This window comes from Botryllus schlosseri, chromosome 10 (assembly GCF_051294905.1).
Source record: "Botryllus schlosseri isolate E-star chromosome 10, Bs_hap1, whole genome shotgun sequence".
NCBI lineage: Eukaryota > Metazoa > Chordata > Ascidiacea > Stolidobranchia > Styelidae > Botryllus > Botryllus schlosseri.
This window is the reverse complement of record NC_137245.1, coordinates 24,743,141-24,766,343: the sequence shown is the minus strand read 5'-3', so window position 1 is coordinate 24,766,343 and position 23,203 is coordinate 24,743,141. Positions and strand designations below refer to the sequence as shown.

Below are 23,203 nucleotides of genomic sequence, written 5' to 3'. Positions count from 1 at the left end.
CGAACGACGCGCAGTTGCGGTCTTTTAGACTGACGTCCACCTCGAATGCCTGACGTCACAGTTTTTCTCGGTGCTGATCTTTTTGAAGCCGCCCCCCTTTTTAGTTCTTTCCATTCCTTGTGAGTGCTTTCTTCCGTCGGGTCTTTTTCCGGTCTTTTTTGTCATCAAATCAAGCTGAACTCATATTTCGGTTATTCCATGCCTAATATAAGAATACGAATGACTAGACAAGCTAGGCGCAATCCAACTCACGACGTCATTCTCAAAGGATTATCTCCTTTTGTAGTTTCTTGATGACGTACGAACCTCTAAGGGACACCAGGTTAAGAACCCCTGTGTTAGAAGATGAATAGGTAACATCAGAAGAATTTAGCATCAAAATTCACAATACTGCATAACCATACTCGAAAGTTCGGTCTTCGACCGATAGTGCCAATGCTACTAAATTGATTTTTGATTGGTATTTAATATTCATTATCTTGATCAAATGTGTATCCAAGTGTATCATTGATTTGTTGTGGATGACTTCTTGGAAATCAGTCAAGCGGTAGGGATAGCGATGCGCGCGAAAAAGAGCAGTTGCCGCATAATCTGACTGCGAAGAATCCAATGTCCAATCCTATACATACGCATGGAAAGAATCGTATTAGTATGACATTAGGAATGTAAATTACATGTTGTTGCATTTTTTGCATATGCAATAGATAGATTCAGATATCATCGTAGATTAGGAACGGTATTGATGCAGCGATTTAGTGAAATTGATTTAAGTTAACTGATATTGAAAACATAGGTCTACTACTCTACAGTATGGTGGTCAGTGGACACTGGGCATCATTCCCTCAGTATGGTACGGTAAGTTTTATAGTGGATGCAGTATCATATTATTCCGAGTCTCTTGGTGTACTTTCGTAACCAGCCAGTAATCTTCCTGGTTCACCAAGCCTGGCAACTGAGAACTGACACACGTCTTGCTGCTACATACTTACTAAGAGATCTATCGATAACTCAGCACCTGGTATGAATTACCACAACATATCCGTGAATTGCCTTATAATAGATTCAAAAAAGACCTACCTAATTATTTCTTGTCATCATATTAACACTGTTGCCCCAACTCGCCCGGATATTGCATTGTTCATTTTTCCTTTTTTAACCAACATTTTTTACTGCCATACTGTATAGAGACAAATGCACCTGTTTGATGCAAGTTTTCCGTCTCACGTAGTCAGACGCTCAGACCAAGAAACCAAAACCAATTGTAAAGCGTATCTTATGAAACATATTCTGCTGATTAGAAGACGAAATAGGATCACGAAAGTGTACCAATTAAAGACAAATACCTCATTTGTTCCACTCAATCAGTAGGCTATACAATGCTCGTTTCAATTCTTTCCTCACTACAAAAAAAAATTAGACAAATTTGGTCTCAAATTTAAGAAATGAGGATGATTTGGTCTCATTTTCAGCAATTTTGGTCTCACTGATGAATTGAGGTCTTAAAATTGAGACCGATTCAGCTTTTTAAGACCATATATAATTGTCACAATTATTTGGCCTTAAAAATAGGACCAATAAAACGCATCAAGACCAATAAAACGCATCTTATAAGACATATTGTGCTTATTACGACAGTTTTTGCTGTGTCATTATTTTTGGTCTTGTTTTTAAGACAAATTTCGCTAATCAAGAAACGACATGATTTGTGGTTTTAAAAATGAGACCGGAAAGTTGATATGGGCCAGGAGCTGTAAGACATAACTAGCTTATTAAGATAATTTTTGATGTGTCAGTATTTTTGGTCTTGTTTTTATGACAAATTTCGCTAATCAAGAAACGACATGATTTGTGGTCTTAAAAATGAGACCGGAAAGTTGACATGGGCCAGGAGCTCTAAGACATAACTAGCTTATTGAGACAGTTTATGATGTCTAGCATATTGAGACAGTTTATGATGCATCAGTTTTTCTGGTCTTGTTTTTAAGACGAACTTTGCTATTCAAGAAACATCATGGTCCGTAGTCTTATAAATCAGAAAGGAAATTGTCATGAGCCCGGAGCACAAGACGTAGTTCGGTTTATTTGACAAATTTTGATCCATCAAAGGTCATTGCAAATACAATCTATAGCGGTGACTTGAGAGCGGAGAGCCAAAACGTATTTGGTGGTGCCATGTTTGTCCATTTCTTGTTGATCACATGTCACACTTCAAATAATTCAAATACAGGATGAATTTGCAACAGAACAAAAATTCAAAGTACCGTACCTTGTCACTTTTCACTGACACAATGGTGTTGGCACGTCGCACTCACCACAAATACTATTATATACTCAAACTACACTATATATTGTTTGGAGGATTGTATACAGATTGGTGAGTGTTATATAGAATGATAATGATATATAATGGGTAGGCTATATAATGAACTACGAATACAGGTATATCTGTTATGCTTCCCTTCATGCAGATCCTAATACTGACATGAATACCCACACAGCACTCGTGGGCGACAATGCTCTTATTTTTCATCAATTTCAGTCTTAATTTTGAGACGAAAAATCATTGTTAAGACCGATCAGTCTTTAAGACCGATTGGTCTTTAAGACATTTTTTTTCTAAAAAGTCACTTTAAGACCATAAGACCAAATTTGTCTAATTATTTTTTGTAGTGTAGTTGCTGAGGATTACGGCTAACTAGTGTCTGCCGAAAATGTATTGGTTTATTTAAATATGAATATATTCTTCAATTGTATATTTAAGTTCTGTCTTTACAAGAGTATATTTCATATCTTCGAGGCCGCTTTGAGAAACTAAGTTCAATTATTTTATCCAGTTCTTTTAGTTTAATTACGTTAGTCTTCCAAAAGTCATGCTCCGGTCTCCCGGCTCCAAAAAATCGAAAGACCGAGAAAATGCCGAATTGTCAAAGTCCTCTCGTCAGCCGTCAATCGCTGACATGTTCAAAAAACAAGTGAAGCGTAAAGCGTCCGACGATGACAAGGAAAATAAAATAGACGAAGATGCCCAACAGTCATCCACAGGTTCGATAAAGAAACGAGTCAAAATGAGTCAAAACGAGCAAATCAATGGAGATACGGTCGAAAAGAATACTACTGGTGCAAGTTGTGAAGAAAAATGTCAAAATCAAGAATCCTGTGATAAAGATGCTGCAAGTGAAGGTAAAATGACGATAATCTCGAATCAAAAAGATGAAAATCTCAAAAATATTGTCGTAGACGCTAAAAAACCCACTACCCTGAAATGCAAGCATTGCAGACAATTACTAGAAGACGTTGATATGTTCGAAGGCGACAATCCATCTGCGTGTGAGGAATACATTGCTCTCACACACGAAACCCTATCGGTATTCGTTGGTAACGAAGAAACAGGTCGCCCTCAACATAAAATCACAAATTTCTGTGTCTACGACAAAAGTGCTCACCTGTGCCCGTTCGATGTTGGATTAATTGAAAAGAACGTGGAATTATATTTCAGTGGAGTGATTATCCCTGTGTATATCGAAGATTTGAGTCCTGAAAACGGAGTTTTGGGGGCGAGATTAGGTCCTATTAACGAATGGTGGACTGCTGGATTCGATGGAGGAGAGAACGCTCTTGTTGGGTTTTCTACCGCGTTTGCTGATTATTATCTAGCTGAACCTAGTGAGAGTTACTCGAAATTATGGTCTTCGATGCAGGAAAAGGTTTACATGAGCAAAATTGTGATCGAACTACTCTCTGAGTCTTTGGAGGTAAGTTACGAAGACCTGGTTAATAAGATTAAAACGTGCGTGCCCCCGGAAACTTTGAATATCACCCATTTCACGGAAGATAGTTTGTTACGACACGCGCAATTTGTGGTGGAACAGGTCGAATCTTTTGATGGTTCGAGAGACGATGAAGATGATCCTTTGATATCTCATCCTTGTATGAGAGACCTTGTTCACTTAGCTGGTGTTACGATTGGCAAAAGACGTGCCGTCCGTAGGAGAGTAGTCAAAGAGAAAAAGGCTGTAAAGGCATCTTCAACGAAGGCTACCACTACGCCTTTAGTCGCTTCTATTACTGAATCATTCTTTCAAGGTACTGTTGACAGTAAAGTATCTGCAGTAAGACGTAAAAGATGTGGGGCTTGTGAGCAGTGTCTCACTCCCGACTGTGGGAAATGCTCCGCGTGTCGTGATATGGTTAAATTTGGCGGTAAAGGTACCGCAAAGCAGTCTTGCGTGGAGAGAAAATGCAATCAAATGATATTAGACGATGAGAAAGAATCTGAGGAAGAGGAATCTGAGTTAGACGCTCCGAAACCGCCCGCAAAATCGCAACACGTTAAAAAATTGATGAAGTCCAAGAAAAATCGGCAGTGGGTCGGAAAATCTATCGAAACTGTCGGACAGAAGACATTTTACGAAAGCGTCAAAATCAATAATGAACTGGTTAAAATTGGAGATTGTGTGTCTGTGCTGCCTCAAGATAAAAACAAAGATTTGTTTATCGGAAAAGTCATCAATTTATGGGAAGACAGTGATAAAACAAAAATGGTTCATCTCGATTGGTACATCAGAGCGACTGAAACAGTTCTCGGTGAAGTGGCGGATAAAGCTGAGTTATTTCTAGTCGATGATTGTGAAGACACAAAACTTGACTTCATCGATAGCAAAGTAGAAGTCCAAATTGTGAAAACCCCGGAAAATTGGTTTGATTTGGGTGGGGAAATGCCGGATAAACATTGTTGCGATGGGGTTGTAAGTTTTTTCTGTCAAAAATGGTACGATCCTGACTACGCGAGATTTGAAGATTTTCCGAAATCTACCGGAAAAGGAAAGTGCGAGTCTTGTCACCGAATTGATGAAAGTGAAAAGAAGTCAACGCCCATTCCAGGCGAAGTATTATCCCGTTCTGATAAGAAAACTATGTTTGCTGAAGTAAAGTTCAACGATGTCACGTATGCTGTCGGCGATGGCGTTTATTTACCTATTGACGCATTTGAGTTTGACCTCGATATGCCGGAGAAAAAAGTGAAAGCAAAGAAGGAAAAGAAAATCGATTACGAAAAATATCCGGAATTATACAGGAAATCCACGAGATACGTAAAAGGCAGTAACGCGAATGTCCCTGAACCTTTCAAAATCGGAAGAATCTTGTCTGTTTTCTGCCAATCGAAAGACGAAAAGGTTAAGATTGAAATTCAAAAGTTTTACCGGCCTGAGAGCACTCACAAAGGACGCGAAGGCAGCTATTACTTTGATTTGAATATGTTGTATTGGTCTCAGGAGAAGGCGATTGTTGAGTTTGAGCTGGTGAGAGGGAAATGCTTTGTGGAGTACGAACAAGACTTGAAACAGACCGTCGCTGAATACACTGCGGGTGGTCCGGACCGGTTTTATTTCAGTGAAGCCTACGATGGTGATGATAAGGAATTTTTCGAACCACCTTGTTCCGCCAGAAAATTGGAAAAGCCGACCACTAAGAAATCTACCGGTAAAGTGTTTATGAAAAAAATCAAAAAAGATACAAAAGTTGACAAAAAGGCTGAAAATGAAGACAAGGATAAAGTTAAGTTTAGGAAATTGAGAGCTCTCGATGTTTTCGCCGGTTGCGGAGGCTTGTCTGAAGGTTTTCATCAAGCTGGCATTGCGGAGTCTTGCTACGCGATAGAGTTGTGGGACCCTGCAGCTCAAGCATACCGTCTTAATAACCCAGGGGCGGTTGTGTTTACTGAGGATTGCAATGTACTTTTGGAGAGAATCATGGAAGGCGAACATAAAAATTCGTGCGGGCAAGTTCTCCCGAAAAAAGGCGACGTGGAGTTGTTATGCGGCGGTCCGCCTTGTCAAGGTTTCAGCGGGATGAATCGGTTCAATTCGAGAGAGTATTCTAGATTTAAAAACTCTTTGGTAGTATCGTATCTCTCGTACTGCGATTACTTCCGTCCCAGATTCTTTCTGCTGGAAAACGTCAGAAATTTTGTGTCTTTCAAAAACTGTTTGGTGTTGAAACTGACGTTGGCTTGTTTAGTCAAAATGGGATACCAGTGTACGTTCGGAGTGCTACAAGCCGGGCATTACGGTGTTGCGCAGACTAGGCGGCGTGCTATTATTTTAGCTGCGGCGCCTGGAGAGAAACTGCCGTTGTATCCTGAACCTTTGCATACGTTTTCTTTGAAAAGCGGATCGCTAAGTGCGCAAGTCGATGATAAAAGGTTCACGAGCAACATTAAGTTCCTGGGATCGGCGCCGTTGCGTACTATCACTGTACGTGATACAATGTCTGATTTGCCGAAAATCCCAAACGGATATTCAAAATTGGAAACCAAATACGACGGAGACCCGAGAAGTCATTTTCAAAGAATGATTCGTGGTTTGAGCTACGAGCCTATTTTGCGGGATCACGTGTGTAAAGAAATGAGTCCTTTGGTCGCGGCTAGGATGTCATACATTCCGCAAACGCCAGGCGCTGACTGGCGTGATTTGCCTAACATCTCTGTGAAACTCTCAGACGGAACTAATTCTAAACTGTTGAGGTATACGCACAAAGACAAAAAGCAAGGCAACTCTCCTAATGGGACTTTGAGAGGAGTTTGTAGCTGTGCGACAGGACAAGCTTGTGACCCGATGGATCGTCAGTTCCATACACTCGTACCTTGGTGCTTACCGCACACCGGTAACAGGCACAATCATTGGGCTGGATTATATGGGCGTCTCGATTGGGACGGGTTCTTCAGCACCACCGTCACGAATCCAGAGCCGATGGGTAAACAGGGCAGGGTGCTGCATCCGGAGCAGCACCGAGTTGTGAGTGTCCGCGAATGCGCTCGGTCTCAAGGATTCCCGGATACGTACAGGTTTTTTGGTACGATCTTGGATAAACATAGGGAGGTTGGTAATGCAGTGCCGCCGCCTATGGCAAGAGCGATTGGGAACGAGATTAAGAAGTGTCTCGAATGCAAAGAAAAATCATGCAAGAATATTGGTGATGACGTGAAGGATTCTAAATGTAGCTAAACGTGTTGTGAATACAGTTCCTCTTTATCGTTGCAGCTGCTAGGTGCAGTACACTACTCACAGTTAGCCATGGACAACACTGCCTTGTATATATGTTATGCTTTTTTAGTGAATTCTATTATCGTTTTCCGTGGGCTTTTGATGAATTCTGAAATCGTGGTTTTCTCGACGGGTTGTAGTAAAATTGAAGGGCTGATATCGATCAGCTCAATGTTGTTTGTAATAAAATGTGTATTCTGCATGTGTTGTGTGCTATGTGAAATAGTATCGTCGGTGTTTGGTTGTTTTAGTGGAAGTGTGAAATGCAGAAATTGTAACAATTGGAAACTGGCTATCGATCGTGTGGCCAGAGATGCGCAGATTTAATATTTTCGAATGCTGTATTGGTCACGTATGGTGTCATGTAAGATTCGGTTCCAATTTTGATGTAAGTGTAAATCCATGATCGATTCAAACACCTAAATCTATTTTATATCTGATTCAACTTTGAAATATGTGTAAATTCGTATCTGATTAATATCAAATTTTGTTCAGATTCCCACTATTAATTGCAAACTACGGCAATAAAATTAATTATCGTTTTGCTGAGGACGTAAATTCAGTGGGGTTGTGGTTAATTATACAGCATTGTAATATATCAGGCTTGTAATCAATTCAAAAGGTTCCGAGTCAGAAGTCAATGATACTTTTATATTCGTGACTCGAGTCGTTTTCACTACCGAGTCCAAGTCATTGAGGTAACTGTTTAGTGTTGAGTTCAAGACTGGTTCAACTTACTTCTGTGAAACTCTTGGGTGATATCGAAGGGTTGCATTCCTAATATACTCATATTCTCAATTTTGGGTTTGTTCATTAAGCAGACAAAATTGGGTTGCTACGCATTGTTCAAATCCTGATTAACTCGACTCCAACAGAGTAATATAGAATGAGTCTCACAAATAGGCTTCATTTTTAAGAAAATATGTCTGGTCAACTAAAAAGTGGAGAACTGGTTTAGCCACATGACAACCGGCATGTTCTGCAAATTAGGACCAAGAAGATGAAATTATCTTCAGTTGTGTCATGTCAATGGTTAGTTTTTCAGTGCTGTTTTGCCACATAACAGCCTGAGTGTAATGTGATTCATCCTGTTTATTAACAACTGCTCCAACCAATAAATCAACCGACTAGCGAAATCATTGATTCAAAACACAATATGAGAGACATTGGCTATTATTGGCGACAGCCCTAGGCATCAATACACAACATTCATTCATGAATCACTTTTTGGGTGAGCACTGAGCACACACAAAAGCTCGCCAAAACCACCAACAAACCCAGTATTTACTAGTTTATTAAACACGTGTCAAATGTAGATTTGGTAAGCGCAAAAAAGTCTTAATCCGAAACTTGATCGATTCCGAGCTGTTCCGGTGTTTTCAATCCTAGTTCATCCAGAGTTGGTCCGAGCTCTTGAATAACGTAATCGTAGATTTCTTTTTTATCTACACATTTCACTCTCAACAATTCCATGCAACGGAGAGCAATAGGGAAGTTATCCAGGCGTCTAAAAATCAATAAAGAATTAATAATTGGATATTGATGTTGAAATGCTGATATTGGAATAAACCCAAATATTTTCTCATTTGGGGTAATTTATTACAATATGAATGTATTATTCAATAGAATACTGCAGTTCTGTGCTTCGAAGAGTCTTTCTGACATTAGTAAATCAAAGACTTAAAATGGTACAATTTACCTGCACGCATAAAGGGCTGCCTGCATGATGGCTGGTTCCGGGACGGCATCCTCTTGCCATAAATCGTGGAATCCCAGACAAAAATCAAAGTAATCCAACTCGGGGTTATCAAAATAAGCAATCCAGTTTGCGTCACGCTCTTCGTCGGTGAGTGCGATTTCCGATGACATTTTGCGCACTACGGACGTCGTAATTGGCATTATTTTCTTTGGCGTTTGGACAGCTGGTTGCCGCAGTGCCGTGGAAACACGGGGAGCTAGCCGAGATACAAACCGAAACATTGTAGAAGACTAGTTCAATCACTGGAGAATTATGAACTGAAATATACAAAGTAACTTGTTACAGATCAACAGTATACATTGCATTTATAGTCATTAAGTGGTTCTTGTCATTGAAAATATGGTTTTTAAATAAGTTCCTAGTGACATGGAGTTTGAATATAGCCAAAACAATACAACGGCTGACAAGAGCTAGCTGAGTGATTTGAATGAATAAATTTGCAAACATGAATGTAAAATTGAACAGTGTGGATTACCCCTGACGAGTGTCAGCCGAAAATATTAGGGTCTATTCCGATATAAATGTATGCTATTCAAGTTGTGCCTCCTCTAGAAAACTCTTCAAATATTAATGTATTGTTCGTTGCAATATAGTTTTAATTAGAACAATCGTCTGCCTACACTGAACTTTTATGCAAAATACTGGTAATACTAATATATGCATTTGTTTTAGAAATGATAGTAGACATCGTAGATCAGTAATAAGAGAACAACAGGTGTCAAAATCTGACGATCCAGCAATCCCTGCCACACCACAACCCCACACTCAGTGAAACAGAGGTTGGTCTTGACATAATTTTGCGTGACACTCGGCTTTGGCTAAAATCTGTCCATTATTGGGAGGGACAAAAAATAAATGATATCAATGGCTTTCTTTGCCTGATACTATGCATTGCCTTTCATTATCAAGGTCTACTATTCCTATCAGTTTAAAACAGAACAAGGTTACGATACAACGAAATGATATAGTCGAAACGATCTGCTGGTATCAACTCTATCAAACAAATAGATCATACAATCGTGGGAGAGGGACACATAATCGATTGAATGAAGACGGAAAAGTCCCGTTAATCTCGTACCGTACGGATGCTAGAGATGAGTACTATACGTGGAGAAACGATATGAACGTTACTAATGACCTACCGCTGGCCAAAACCCACTATAGCTGCAAATGCCATTTCTTTTTCGCATACTGGAAATTTTGGATCTGTTCTGTTGACCGTCGATGTGACCGGCAAACCGACAGATGTTGTTGCCATATTCACTCCACGTACGAAAATTCGACGACTACAGTAGTTGCCGCGTTGTGGAGACATTAGCATAGCAGCACATTGGTTTTGAAAACAAAGTATATTTTCCTATATTGACGATCGTTTCCATGCATTAAATCCAATAAATACACGTTCACAAAGTGAAATCCATTCAACATTTTCGGGAAATATGGCAACGCCTTACAGCTGAAAGTTCTCGCTGACCGTAGCGAATTTATGAACTGCATGACGTCACGAATCATATGAACTAACTTTTCGTCTTATTTTAGTGGTTCGTAGATTCGGCATTTTGGAAACGAATGAATCAAAACATCTACAGATGTTTCAATACACGTATTTTACCGATTATTGATGTAACTAAGGCATCGCTTGGTCTTGAACGGCGTTTCGTAATTCGAACTTGATTCTGATGATGTCAATTATGATGTACGATCTCCGACAACCTGCAGAAGCGTTCAATTGCAATCCTTGTTTCATCTTCCATTGCAATTTCCTTGTTTCGTTCCCAATTTCTTACCGCAATGAACTCAACTGACGACTTACGTCCTGGAAGCAATTGCGTAATACAGTACGTCACAAATTGCTCACGAGATTGCGTAACACGAAAGGTCATCATTCTGACTTAGCGGCGTGTTTGAGTAGTTGGCCTGTGTGTATCTATCTATAAATTGAGTGAATGATTGTGTAATAGTATTGTATGAAGTCCGGTTGCGAGAAGAGCGTCGTGATAAGCGGTACAACTTCTGATTTTTCTGCAAGAATTTTGAGTCTGTGAACAAATTACATTCGGTATGGTGTGGTTAGCGTTCGACGAACACGTCTTCCACCATCCTTGGGAACAAGTTGTTGAAGCTGCGTTGAGAAAATACCCAAACCCAGAGACACCTAACGTTTCAAGCACTGATATAATAGAACGAACAGTGGACGAGAAAGGCTGTATGAGAAGCAAGAAAATCATATCATCATACTGGAGGAATATGGGTACTGACATTGTTCGGAGATTATCGGGCATTGATTTGACTAAAACCATACACGCATTGGAGTTATCTGTGGTCGACCCGAAAGAAAAACGGTACGAACTTGTGTCCAAAAACTATAATTTCCTAAATTACATAACGATCGACGAAAGATTAACATACGCACCGAAAAATGACGACCCGAACGCAACGTTATTGAAGCAAGAATGGAGAATACGGGTCCAGAATTTGTCGTTTCAAGGATATCTCGAAAATTTGATGGGAACAACTATGAAATCAACTGCCTCCAGTGGAAGAGCCGGTATTGAGCATGTAATAAATCAAATTAAGGATGAAGTGGAACGTTTGGCGTGTCCTGTGGTTGAAGAAATGCAGAATCTAGCGGCTTCCACGTTAAAAGAATTCAATTCGGTCCAAGCAAAGCTAGAAGAAGCGCAGAAGAAATTGCAAGAGAGCGATATCCCCAATGAACTATCTCAATTTATCTCAAAATCCGACAATTCAAAAGGGTATTCGTCCAGCTGATAATTAATGAACCGTACGCTATGCTTATATCAACACCTCCTGTCTGCAAATAGGTAATAATTCTCAGAGTTCTTATGCATAACATTCTTTCCACTTTGCACTTTTCCTGCGATTGTGTTATTACAATTGTTTGATTATACCGTACCTTTATGGTTGGCTGTTTAGGTCATTTTGACCACGAGATGATTCTAGTTGGTCTATAATTAGTGAATTCTGATAATCTAATTCTAATTTAATTTGTGAACTGTTTCTATACTTAAGTGCTATAGTATATTTCTGGTTTTCCTTGAAAGAACTGTATAGTGCAAAATGAACCAAGCTTGGTGTACAGACATTTGCCATTCTCGTGCTACGAGGATGAACTCTGGTCTGAATGAGATAAACTTGATTTGTGATGAATCTTCCGATTAGGAATTCTTTTCAATTTTATTTGAAGTTTTTCTGAATTCAGTAATTCTAATGTAATCGAAAAAGCTGGAAATTTTCCAATTATCCAACTTTGGTTAATTTAGTTTGCAGTCCTCACCCCATTTTCATAATTAATTCACGACAAAGATACTTGAGGTGCTCGATGTAATTCCGGTGTATGGTTTGATATTTATTGTGTCAGCGATAGTTGACTTGTTTCATCGTGCCCCATCAACGTGTGAGTTATTTATTGTGGCGTTGAACACCATCTGCTTAGCAATATAGTCTAATTAGCAAAGCAGTATATCTCAATTGCCTAATTTGGTTCCAAATTATTGTATATTTTGCATAGATCATTCGGTATTACTTATTCTGAAGGCCTTTTGATATCGGGTATTAAACTGCATCGATCAGATACATTTGTGTCGTGATTTGCGGGTTGCGTTTATTGGCGTGGTTAAGGTAACTGTTTTGTGGGCAAAAATAGTCAGTGCGTATCGTCGTATGTTGGAGTGAGTGGATGGACTTGAAATGATTGAATTCTGTGGGAAATTATACATTGATATACATCGTAATAGGTCTTATCTATGTGTATACAAGTATAGGCAGTACTTATGCCATGTACTGGAGCGTTATGAGTGGTTGAGGTTAACTTATGCGTTGATTCCGTTGTCTGAAATGATTGAATTCTGTGAGAAATTACGCATTGCTGTACATCGCAATACTTCTTATCCTTGTGTAACTCTTTAGAGTCGTGGGCAGCGTTAAAACCTTAGAATGTATCAGACTGGAAGCATATTGCTTCGAAGATTGGCAGCGGCGGAGGGGCTATTTACGACAAGCCTGAAGTGTAATCAGAATATCGAATCTTCTGCGAAACTATGGTTCGGTACATGTTCAGTTTGTAAGGAAAAGGTCGCTAGCCATGGCGTTGATAAGTAAGTGTCCTCAAATTCAGAGATGGTCAGTGGTCAGTTCGGCTGTTGAAAAATCATTATTTTTTCAAATTTTAGTGGTTATTTGAAAAAATTGTTCAATGGTTGCTCAATTCCAACCAGTAGAAGCAAAGTTAGTGATGTTCAAAATTTAGGATTTCAAATCATAGTATTTACGGAGCGGAGGGTAGATCTATAATAAATGATTAATGAGTCACGGTAAATACTATTTTTTTTTTAAATCGAAAATCTAGTACTCCAATAACTTTGATTCTACTGATTGGAATTTAGCCAAATTTGTTGTGCATCATTTTTATTAGACTACCCAACAATATCATGCGTTAGCCAGTAAAATTTGAAAAAGAATTGTATTCATTTCTATTAAATAAATTCTAAACTTTTTTAAAGAGCAATGCATCTATGGGTTGAAATTGACCCGAAATTGGTGTGCAACGTTTTTTCAGGCAACCCAACAATTTTATCAAGTAACTGGTGAAATTTGAGAAAAATGTTATTTTTGAACAGCCCTAGTGGTCATTAAGCGAGTACTTCTACTTTTTTGAGGTACTCAAGTAGGTTTTTTATACTTATCAAAGATTATAGGCTACTCTAAAAATTATGACGTTTCTTCATTTTACGATCATAACGAGCCAGTGTTCCCCCATGACACGTCAAAATTTGTAAACGTCAAAATAATTTTTTTTTGCCTCAGGAGAGACTGATATTAGGGTTGCGGGAGGACGATATTAGGGTTGGGAAAGAGGGATATTAGAGTTGGAGGGGGGTTAGACTCGAAGTTGGGGTTAGGGTATGCCAAGATTAGGGTCGGGGAAAGGGACACGATACTCTCAAGTTCTTAACTCCCTAATATTTTGGCTAGGTAGTGTAGGTACCCTTACCCCAACTTTAGCCCTAACCTACCTCCAACCCCAATTGAATTGAAATAAATAAATTATATACCGGTAATAAAATTAATTGATATAAAATAAATTGTCACTTCTACTTGTATATAGTAATGTCAGTTGCTTTGACCTCCTCCAGGGACTCGGCGCCTTATGACGTCATAATTTCTTACAGATTTTTATCAAGCTTGAAAGATCTGGACGACGACTTGGACTCCTACGATGAGAGGCAGCCGCAAAATTTTCGGAAAATGAAATCGTCACCAAATATCACCGATCGCGATTACTCCTTTCAACAAAACCGACCAAGTTTTTCAAAATATAATAACAGAAACGCCCGGGGCGGGGGCAGAGATTTTCGGAGGCAACGGCCCAATTTCGATTCGTTTGACAATAACTCTTATAACGAACGAGCGGATATGAGCGAGCTGTATCAGAAAGTGCGAGGCATGGGCAGAACGTTCCACGACACTCCAATACAGAAAAACTTCTACAAAGAACATCCTCACGTCAAGGCTCGAAATATGGTAAAGTGATTGTAACAGATTTTATCATTGAAATATGGATCTAGTGGTTATGAATAGGGCTGTGTACGATCGTTCAAGTTGATTAGTGCCACTAAGATGTAATTTATCAAGAATTGTAGTTTTGATACAATTTTCTACTGTGGAAGCTTAGAACCTCCATTGGTCATAATTCAACATACAAAGCCACATACATTTGTGTAAATGACATACCTGTGAAGTTGTGATCAACCTGTAACGTTGTCACAAAACGAAATGAAATAGGTATGGGCGAAAATATACAGAATCGTATTTAACGTGATGTAGAACTGGGATTATATTATTTGTGACTCGCATGAGTGGTGCACTTTCAACTTTCCATGCCATACATACTGCTATGATGTCATAACGCGCGACAGTAGAATACTACGACTTGACTCGAAGCATAAAATTTTATTTGGGCTCGAATCACTCAGACTGTGGTGCTCGATTTTGCTCAGCCCTAGTTTTGAATCAGTTTATGATTCTACTTTTTATCTAACAAATTTAACGTATGTAAAAAAAATTGTGAGCGGTGCCGGTGATTTACAGATTTCAACAAATATTAGTTGAAATCTCTGAAAATATTACTCATAGCTAGATTTGTAGTGTGTATCAAAAATGCGTCTGACCAAGATCAATGTTTGTGCTCAGAAACAGATATGTATGTCTGCAAGGCCACAGACTTTCCACTGTGTCTTCGAAACATGCCCAATGCTTGTCATCTGGTACAATGTGCTCGGAAGCAATGTCAGATAATAGCAATTTGAATATATAGATATATTTTGGCCAAGTAGTGAGTTCTTAACTTGAAATAATTACTCTAAATATTGCATAAGATATTCAACCTACCAAGTTTCGATGATTTAATAGTGTTTTGATACAGTGCCGACCGCTGTAACGTGGGCCTGCCGCTTTTTCAGGGAGATATACAGGAGTATTTGAACAAGCATGAAATATCCATCGAGGGAGCGCAGAAAAAGAGACCAATTTTCGAGTTTTCAGAAACCGGTTTCCCTGGTATGTGCTGCATTGGGTTTTTGTACATATTCTGTGTTGAATAATATATCGATATTGAAATGAACTACGATATTTTCGGCTGACACTCGTCAGGGGTAATCGTTATCGACTAGTAGGGAATCTGAAAGAACATTGCTTGTGTACCATTGCGCTTAAGCCTGCTCTACGTCCCAATTATTCGAAATTCCATCCCGTAGACGTCATATTTGTTGATGCTATTGTTGATACGCAATGTTTTCTCCAATTCTCTACTAGTGGCTGACCATTTCCACTGACGAGTGTCAGCCGAAAATATTCAGGTTCATTTTAATATGAATATACCAGTCAAAGAATTCTCCGCACGGGTAATACTTTTATAAATTGAATAGTTGCGAGATTTGCCAACAAGCATATTCTGCTGGGCTGACCTTATAACCTTATGTCACACGTGATGACGCATTGGGAGTCACTTTTGTGATGAATATCCAAAGAGTCATTGAAATATATTCACCATTGCATGCTACTATTATGCTGGCTATTATGTTTAGACGAAATTCTTTCTGCCCTCAACTACATGGATTTCAATGAACCTAGTCCAATTCAATGTGTCGCCTGGCCGCATGCGCTGTCGGGTAGCGATGTGGTCGGTATCGCGCAAACAGGATCGGGGAAAACTTTATCGGTATGTACATATTTCGTAATTACTGAAGAGTCAGTTCTTCATTTTGTACTCCCACTTGAAGTAGATTTGACATGTATTAAAAATAATTATTTTACTTTTATGTGAGTACGGTAGCAGCGTAGCTCAGAATACCATGAGCACCTCTGCATATTACTCATATGATATCACAAGTCGTGACAACATCAATTGACTCACAATTTGGTGAGCAATTTGGCCGTCATTTGATCCAGAGTTACACAGCTTTTTCAAATAAGATTAGAATTATAGCTAAATAGTTTTCCAAATTAGATTTGAATTATAGCTACACATTTTTACAAATTATACTAGAATTAAAGTTACAGCCTCGTAGTTATCCAAATTAGATTAGAATAAGAATCATAGCTAAATAGTTTTCCAAATTAGATTATAATTAGAATTATAGCTACATAGTTTTCCAAATTGGACTAGAATTATAATTACAGTTATACAGTTTTACAAATTAGACTAGAATTAGAATTACAGCTATACAGTTTTACAAATTAGAATTATAGCTACACATTATTACAAATTAAACTAGAATTAAAATTATAGCTACAGAGTTTTCCAAATTAGATTAGAATTAGAATTACAGCTACACATTTTTCCAAATTGGACTAGAATTAATATTGCAGCTATAGGCCTACAGTTTTACAAATTAGACTGGAATTAGAATTACAGCTATACAGTTTTACAAATTAGATTAGAACTAGAATTCTACCTACACATTCTTCCAAATTATACTAGAATTAAAATTACAGCTGCATAGTTTTCCAAATTAGATTACAATTAGAATTATAGCTACACATTTTTTCAAATTGGACTAGAATTAATATTGCAGCTATAGGCCTACAGTTTTACAAATTAGACTGGAATTAGAATTACAGCTATACAGTTTTACAAATTAGATTAGAACTAGAATTCTACCTACACATTCTTCCAAATTATACTAGAATTAAAATTACAGCTGCATAGTTTTCCAAATTAGATTACAATTAGAATTATAGCTACACATCTTTTCAAATTGGACTAGAATTAATATTGCAGCTATAGGCCTACAGTTTTACAAATTAGACTGGAATTAGAATTACAGCTATACAGTTTTACAAATTAGATTAGAACTAGAATTCTACCTACACATTCTTCCAAATTATACTAGAATTAAAATTACAGCTGCATAGTTTTCCAAATTAGATTACAATTAGAATTATAGCTACACATTTTTTCAAATTACACTAGAATTAAAATTGCAGCTTCATTACAATTAGTATTATACCTACACGTTTTTCCGAATTGGACTAGAAATGTAATTACAGCCACATACGTTTCCAAATTAGATTAGAACTATAGCTAAACATTTTTCCAAATTAGACAAGAATTAAAATTACAGCCACATCGTTTTGCAAATTAGATAGCAATTAGAATTACAGCTACACATTTTTCCAAATTAGACTAGAATTAAAATTACAGCTACATAGTTTTTCAAATTAGATACGGTAACAATTGGAATTATAGCTACACATTTTTCCAAATTAGACTCGAATAAAAATCACAGCTGTATAGTTTTCCAAATTAGATTAGAATTAGAATTATAGCTGCACATTTTCCCAAATTAGACTAGAATTAAAATTACAGCTACATAGTTTTCCAAATTAGCTTTCGAGTTTTTACATTTGAGTTAACTAGACATTATTTTCTTAACTGGATGACTATTAGAATTACCGAATTAGCGAAAACTTTGAAATTGAATCAACGTCAGTTCATATAATATCATAGTTCATTTCATAAGCACGAGAACGACAAATGTACGGCAAGCTTGGCTCGTTACGCACTATACAGTTCTTCGTAGCATTTCCAGGAAAAGCAGAAAGTAGATTAGAATTAATATTCGGGCATAGAAACGTTTCACATGTCACATTCGAAATAGAATTAGGACAATGAAACATGTCAGACTGATTCAGCCTGACTGGACTCGTTCATTTCAGTTTCTCTTACCTGGATTCGTGCACGCTATGGAAAGGAAAAAGGCTAAAAACATCCAAGGACGTGGGCCTGTGGTGAGTGACTTGAACCGTGATCATTGCGTCACGTTTTTCACGTCGCGATCTCTCTTCCAGGTGTTGGTGGTTTGCCCCACTCGGGAATTGGCGATGCAGATCTGTAAGGTGGCGTCGGACTTCCGGAGATCGTGCTCGCTGTCCAGCCTGCCCATTTACGGGGGCCAGTCGAAGGACGTTCAGATGAAGAAGCTGCATCAGAGAAGTAATGATCTGGCTTGATTAGTTTATCCGCTGAGTGTACTGCACAGTAGGGTTGTCCAAAAATGACTTATAACTTTATTTTAACCCGGGGATTCACTGATTAAATTGTTAAGATTGCTGATAAGAACGCTGCACACCAAATTCGGCTCGATTCCAACAAAATTATAATTTAATTAAAATGAGTATAAATATTTTTTTACGAATTTCGCTGAAAACCCAGTGAAATTGTCGAGTTGTCTAAAAGAACAACGCTAATCAATTTTTGCTCACTTCCAGCCGGTAGAAGCGAAGGTATTGCAGTTGAAAATTTTGGATACTGGACAGTTGGTAATCTCAAAATTATGATTGAAAAACTCATATTTCAACCTTCCAAATCAATCATACTGTTATGATGTCATGATGCGAGATAATCGATACTGGATAAGCATTATACAATCTACATTTGTTGACGTTGAACTTGCCCCGTTTTATTTTCTAACATTGATACATCTATTCATTCGATGCACAATATCTTGTCGAAAAAAACTGATTTCAATCAGATATGCAGTTTCATTTGCATGAAAACTGTTGTTAGAATCATTGCGGTTTTCTTGTTCTCAGATCCGGAAATAGTGGCCGCGACGCCCGGCAGATTGCTGGATCTCTTCTCTTGCGACGCCATTTCCCTGGCCGACGTCAGCTACGTCGTTTTGGACGAGGCCGACAGAATGCTGGACATGGGTTTGGAGCCGCAACTCCGCGCCATAATGGAACACATCCAGGTCCGGTCGCGCTTTCTCCGGGTCGTAATGACTCGACTAGACCCGAGTCATTTTCTCAGAATACGGAAATGACTCGATTCGACTCGAGTCCATCTGTGTATCGACTCGACTTGGACTCGAGTCACTGCGCATGACTCGAACCAAGTCATATGACTCAAGACCTAGACGGCTAAAATCGAAATTTCATTGAAATTTCGAAGAATAGTAAAGTAACCACACTATTGGGATTTCGTCTGTTGGTACTGGTACTTGAAAATGCGATCAGAAACTGCTAAAAGTGAGGAAAATTAGTATGTTATAAATGCGAACCATTCGATATCACCGAACAGAGTTGTAAAAAGTGGCTTTAACAATACTTCAAATGGAAACTGAGCAGGCAACGCATTGACTTGACTCGAGTCATAACACCATGACTCGGACTCGACCCTCTGCTCGCTGACTTGGACTCGGACTTGACTCGGTGGTGAATTGAAAATGACTCGACTTGACTCGAGTCAGAACTACAAAAGTGGGATTGACCTGTGACTCGGAGCCTTGTGACTTTGTTACAACTCTGCGCTTTCTTGGTTTGGTGTCAATTTACACTTGCTCTTTCAGAATAGCTTTTACTAGCTATGGCATGATTTTCAAGAAGAGAACGACTAGACATATTGCCTTAGTTGATAAATTTTTAGTAATAATTGTAAACACTGCAATTTATGGACGATTTACTTCATTTTTGTTGTTATTTTATGATAATACGACAGAATTACGCTCCTTGCAAGTTGGATATCTTCTGTTTCAGCCTCAGCGACAAGTGCTCATGTTCAGCGCCACTTGGCCGTACGAAGTCCACAATATCGCTCGTGATTATCTGACCGATTACGTTCACATGAAGATAGGGGCGTGCGAACAGACGATCAATCCTGACGTGCAACTGGAATTCGTGCAATGCAATTACTATGACAAAACCGATAAGTAAGTCCATCATTGTCAGAGTGACAATGGAATAAAACTATCGTCATCACTGTACTTAGGAGCAAATTTCACTGAGGATCCCGTAAATTTGTTAGGTTGCCTAAGAATCGCTGCAAAAATAACCGGGCTCAATTCCAACCCTCAGAAGCAAAGTTCTTGGAGTGGAACATTTGGGGTTTGAAAAATAGTATTTACGGTACCGGTAGGGTACTCTATCAATGACCTATGCCGAAAAATTGCTGCGTGAATGAGAAGTAATGCTTATTTACATGTATTGAACTTTATAATTACCTGGAATCAAGAGACGTTTATGAATATTGGATATGAAGTTGACACTAACTCTGCTGAATGAAGTAAATATTATTGTAAGAAAAGCTATAACAACTTTCGGATTAGTCTTTGTAGGGCGAGTGTCAAAATAGTAGATTGTCAAGGTCAAAATTTTTACGCAAGCTGCATTTTGTTGGTGTCACAGAGGTTGTAGGCCTACTGTCGGTGAACTTATCATTTGAGAGTTTACACCTTGTAGCCTGCGTTATAGGCCTACCGTTGTAAATGGCCCGTTGTCTGCTCATTGTGAATCATAAACCATCGAATGAAACAAATAAGCTGACATGACGTGATGATCGACACACTAAAAACAAGTGAAATTTTTATGCCTCAAATCTGAAACTTGACTGCGTGGTGGACATTGGTTCTTATGGCGCAGTGGTTCTCGCCAATTTCCATCTTTAAGAGCCAAATCTTTCATTTTTTATGTACAAAAATAATCACCCTACTCATTAGTTATTTCACCAAAGAAAAAATAGAAGTAAAACAGTACTGATCACAGATTTTTCATTGCAGGCTGGTCTCTCATCTGCAAGATCTAAACGGCGGCGATCCCGCTAAACCTATCAAGGCCTTGGTGTTTTGCGGAAAAAAGGTCACGTGCGGCCAAGTCAGCCGGGATCTGCAGCGTTCCGGCATTAGAAGCAACCAGATTCACGGGGGCTGCTCGCAAGCGGCCCGGGACCAGGCCATGCACGGTTGGGCCTTTTTTTGTGTTTCATGACGCCGTCACTGACATTGATGTGGTGGTGGTCATCAGGGCTGGGCAAAATCGAGTGCCTGAGTAATTCGCTTCTGAATGGAGTATTAGGCTTTGAGAATTCGAGTATCACTCGTTATGGTGTCATAACAGTAAAAAATCATTTCTGACTGCAACATAACTTTTTCAGGTTTTCGATCAGGCTATTTTTCGGTACTGGTAGCGAGCGACGTAGCTGCGAGAGGCATTGGTATGCGATATGTTTTTACCTCCAAATTCACTTTCTAAATGCTGGTACGTTTCTCATTAGACGTGTCTGACATCGACTGCGTCATCAACTACGATATGCCGACAAACGTTGACAGTTTTATCCACCGCGTGGGCAGGACGGCCAGGGCCGGAAGAAAGGGCACTGCTATCTCTTTTGTTACCGAGGTAAAGATCTCTCGTTAAGAGATGCATCTATTTTTGAAGCGTTCAAGCATAGAAAATTTTTAGCTTTTTCATATTAGATTAGAATTTGAATTGTAGCTGCACAGTTTTTTAGATTAGAATTTAATTAGCGGCATTTCGGTCTAATTAATGTAATTAGCAAACTAGAATTAACTAGCTGTTCAAGGTTGGTGCTCAAGCTCGTGTTTCCGTGTTTCAGAATGACCAAACTGTAATCAAGGAATTGACAAAGTTGCTCCGTGAAATCAATCATGAGGTTCCCGAATTTTTTTACACGCTTGACCGACAAGGAAGACGCCTTAAAAATACAAGTAAGTTGTGTGCTGTCAATGGTACCTTGGTGGTGAATAACTTCTTTGGTTTTCTGTAGGAAAGAACGAAAGGAACATGGAAAGATTTTTCAGATCTGGTCGCAATTTTCGTTACTGATCGGAAATAAAAACTCTTGTTGAATATGCTGGGCGTTGATGTTTTGGAATTTACTGACGTATCAAATGATAAGAGGATTCCATTGTGCTGATTTTGTGAGGTGTAGCTTGCATCATTGGTTTCCGATTTTAAAATGTTTCTGGGCCCATCTCTAAATGTGGTATCGAATTACAAAAAAATGTCAGCACCTTTGCACAGAACTACTCTCGGAAGTATGTGTGAAGCTGGTAACTGATTCCTAGAAGAAAAAGAAATTGGCACATTTGCGACCCCCAGAGCGAAAGCCGCAGGCCTGCTTCACACTATTTCCTCAAAATCATTTTTTATTAAGAGACTCAAATACTAGAATTGTGATGCAGGAAAAACGGGTCGTAACTACTTGAAGTCTATCAATCAAACGCAAACTTTGGCCTTCGAATATAGTAATAAAATTAAGCGTGTTTTAAAAGAGAAGGATATGAGGATACATAGTTCAGCCCAGGTGGGTGTCGCATTGTACATTGTGTGTGTGTCTGGGAAGATGAAAACACAATCTGTCCATTGATTGATTTCTAAGAGTCGTTTCGACACCATCCTATCTTTTCATTGTATCACAATCCTATAGGATGAAATTATTTGAAAGCAGGTGATGACCAACAGATGAGCTATATGAACACCTTAGCCCTGTGCTTCATGCGCTGGGGTCTTCATTCTTGGACCAGTATATACACGGGTCTGATTCTCCGTTGCTCAGAATCAGTTTATCAATATTTTCATCATTTCAAAACACCACAAAACTGCGGTACAGTGTTGGATATCGAAACCATTTGATATCTCCCAGTCAGGAAGCTTTTCATGAGCTCTAGTTGTGGACCCCGGAACCCGTAGTGCGCCAATTTCGAGAGAAGAATGCTGTGATCGATTCAGTCAAACGCTTTTTCTAGATGAAAAAAAATGCTACACCACACACTTCATGTCTCCAAGATGTCATAGTACTGTTCAGCCACTGTTAGCAGGGCATGCGAGGTTTGATGCTTTTTGCGGAAGCCGAAGTGTTGTGGAGAAACGATAGACATCTTGGAGAGGAACGAAGATAGGCGGGAGAGGAGCAATTTTTCGAACACAATTACAATACATCACTTTTCATTCAGTGTGCAGTGCATGCCCCCTTCTTTACTTCGTCTAGGCTAAGGTGGGTGTCTGATCTTTAAGGCTACTCCAAGTTGTTTCGACGCCTTCCTATCAATTTCATTGTATCGCAGTCTTGTGATGTTTT

General features: G+C 38.9%; 4 protein-coding genes across 4 annotated transcripts; 3 read left to right on the top strand and 1 right to left on the bottom strand.

The window, feature by feature from the left end:
• The first annotated feature begins 2,775 nt into the window (after window positions 1–2,775).
• On the top strand, window positions 2,776–7,245 carry LOC145449165 (DNA (cytosine-5)-methyltransferase 1.S-like). The gene has a single exon (XM_080327635.1). It carries the CDS (start codon window positions 2,871–2,873, stop codon window positions 7,002–7,004), a length of 4,134 nt encoding a protein of 1,377 aa, XP_080183761.1. The 5' UTR covers window positions 2,776–2,870; the 3' UTR covers window positions 7,005–7,245.
• A 1,074-nt stretch (window positions 7,246–8,319) lies between these two features.
• LOC145449169 (cytochrome c oxidase subunit 5A, mitochondrial-like) lies at window positions 8,320–9,095 on the bottom strand. The gene is made up of 2 exons (XM_080327639.1): window positions 8,743–9,095; window positions 8,320–8,550 (listed from the first exon to the last, which is right to left on the bottom strand). The coding sequence occupies exons 1-2, from the start codon at window positions 9,021–9,023 to the stop codon at window positions 8,382–8,384; spliced, it is 450 nt and encodes a 149-aa protein (XP_080183765.1). The 5' UTR covers window positions 9,024–9,095; the 3' UTR covers window positions 8,320–8,381.
• Window positions 9,096–10,632: 1,537 nt separating this feature from the next.
• LOC145449168 (PRELI domain containing protein 3A-like) lies at window positions 10,633–12,399 on the top strand. Its single transcript, XM_080327638.1, has one exon. The coding sequence runs from the start codon at window positions 10,864–10,866 to the stop codon at window positions 11,572–11,574; it is 711 nt and encodes a 236-aa protein (XP_080183764.1). The 5' UTR covers window positions 10,633–10,863; the 3' UTR covers window positions 11,575–12,399.
• A 360-nt stretch (window positions 12,400–12,759) lies between these two features.
• On the top strand, window positions 12,760–21,974 carry LOC145449166 (uncharacterized). Its single transcript, XM_080327636.1, has 13 exons — window positions 12,760–12,920; window positions 13,995–14,346; window positions 15,285–15,381; window positions 15,909–16,042; window positions 18,043–18,114; window positions 18,175–18,319; window positions 18,919–19,079; window positions 19,864–20,036; window positions 20,883–21,064; window positions 21,257–21,316; window positions 21,377–21,501; window positions 21,719–21,830; window positions 21,890–21,974. Exons 1-13 carry the CDS (start codon window positions 12,760–12,762, stop codon window positions 21,946–21,948), a joined length of 1,833 nt encoding a protein of 610 aa, XP_080183762.1. The 3' UTR covers window positions 21,949–21,974.
• The last annotated feature ends 1,229 nt before the right edge of the window (window positions 21,975–23,203 follow it).

Bases quoted from the DNA above. Each gene is read 5' to 3' on its own strand.
- LOC145449165 (XM_080327635.1), top strand. From the start codon at position 2,871: ATGCTCCGGTCTCCCGGCTCCAAAAAATCGAAAGACCGAGAAAATGCC.
- LOC145449169 (XM_080327639.1), bottom strand. From the start codon at position 9,023: ATGTTTCGGTTTGTATCTCGGCTAGCTCCCCGTGTTTCCACGGCACTG. The intron at 8,551-8,742 runs GTAAATTGTACC...ATTGATTTTTAG, and splicing joins GCAGCCCTTTATGCGTGCAG to ACGCCTGGATAACTTCCCTA.
- LOC145449168 (XM_080327638.1), top strand. From the start codon at position 10,864: ATGGTGTGGTTAGCGTTCGACGAACACGTCTTCCACCATCCTTGGGAA.
- LOC145449166 (XM_080327636.1), top strand. From the start codon at position 12,760: ATGTATCAGACTGGAAGCATATTGCTTCGAAGATTGGCAGCGGCGGAG. The intron at 12,921-13,994 runs GTAAGTGTCCTC...AATTTCTTACAG, and splicing joins GCTAGCCATGGCGTTGATAA to ATTTTTATCAAGCTTGAAAG. The intron at 21,065-21,256 runs GTTGGGCCTTTT...TAACTTTTTCAG, and splicing joins CCGGGACCAGGCCATGCACG to GTTTTCGATCAGGCTATTTT.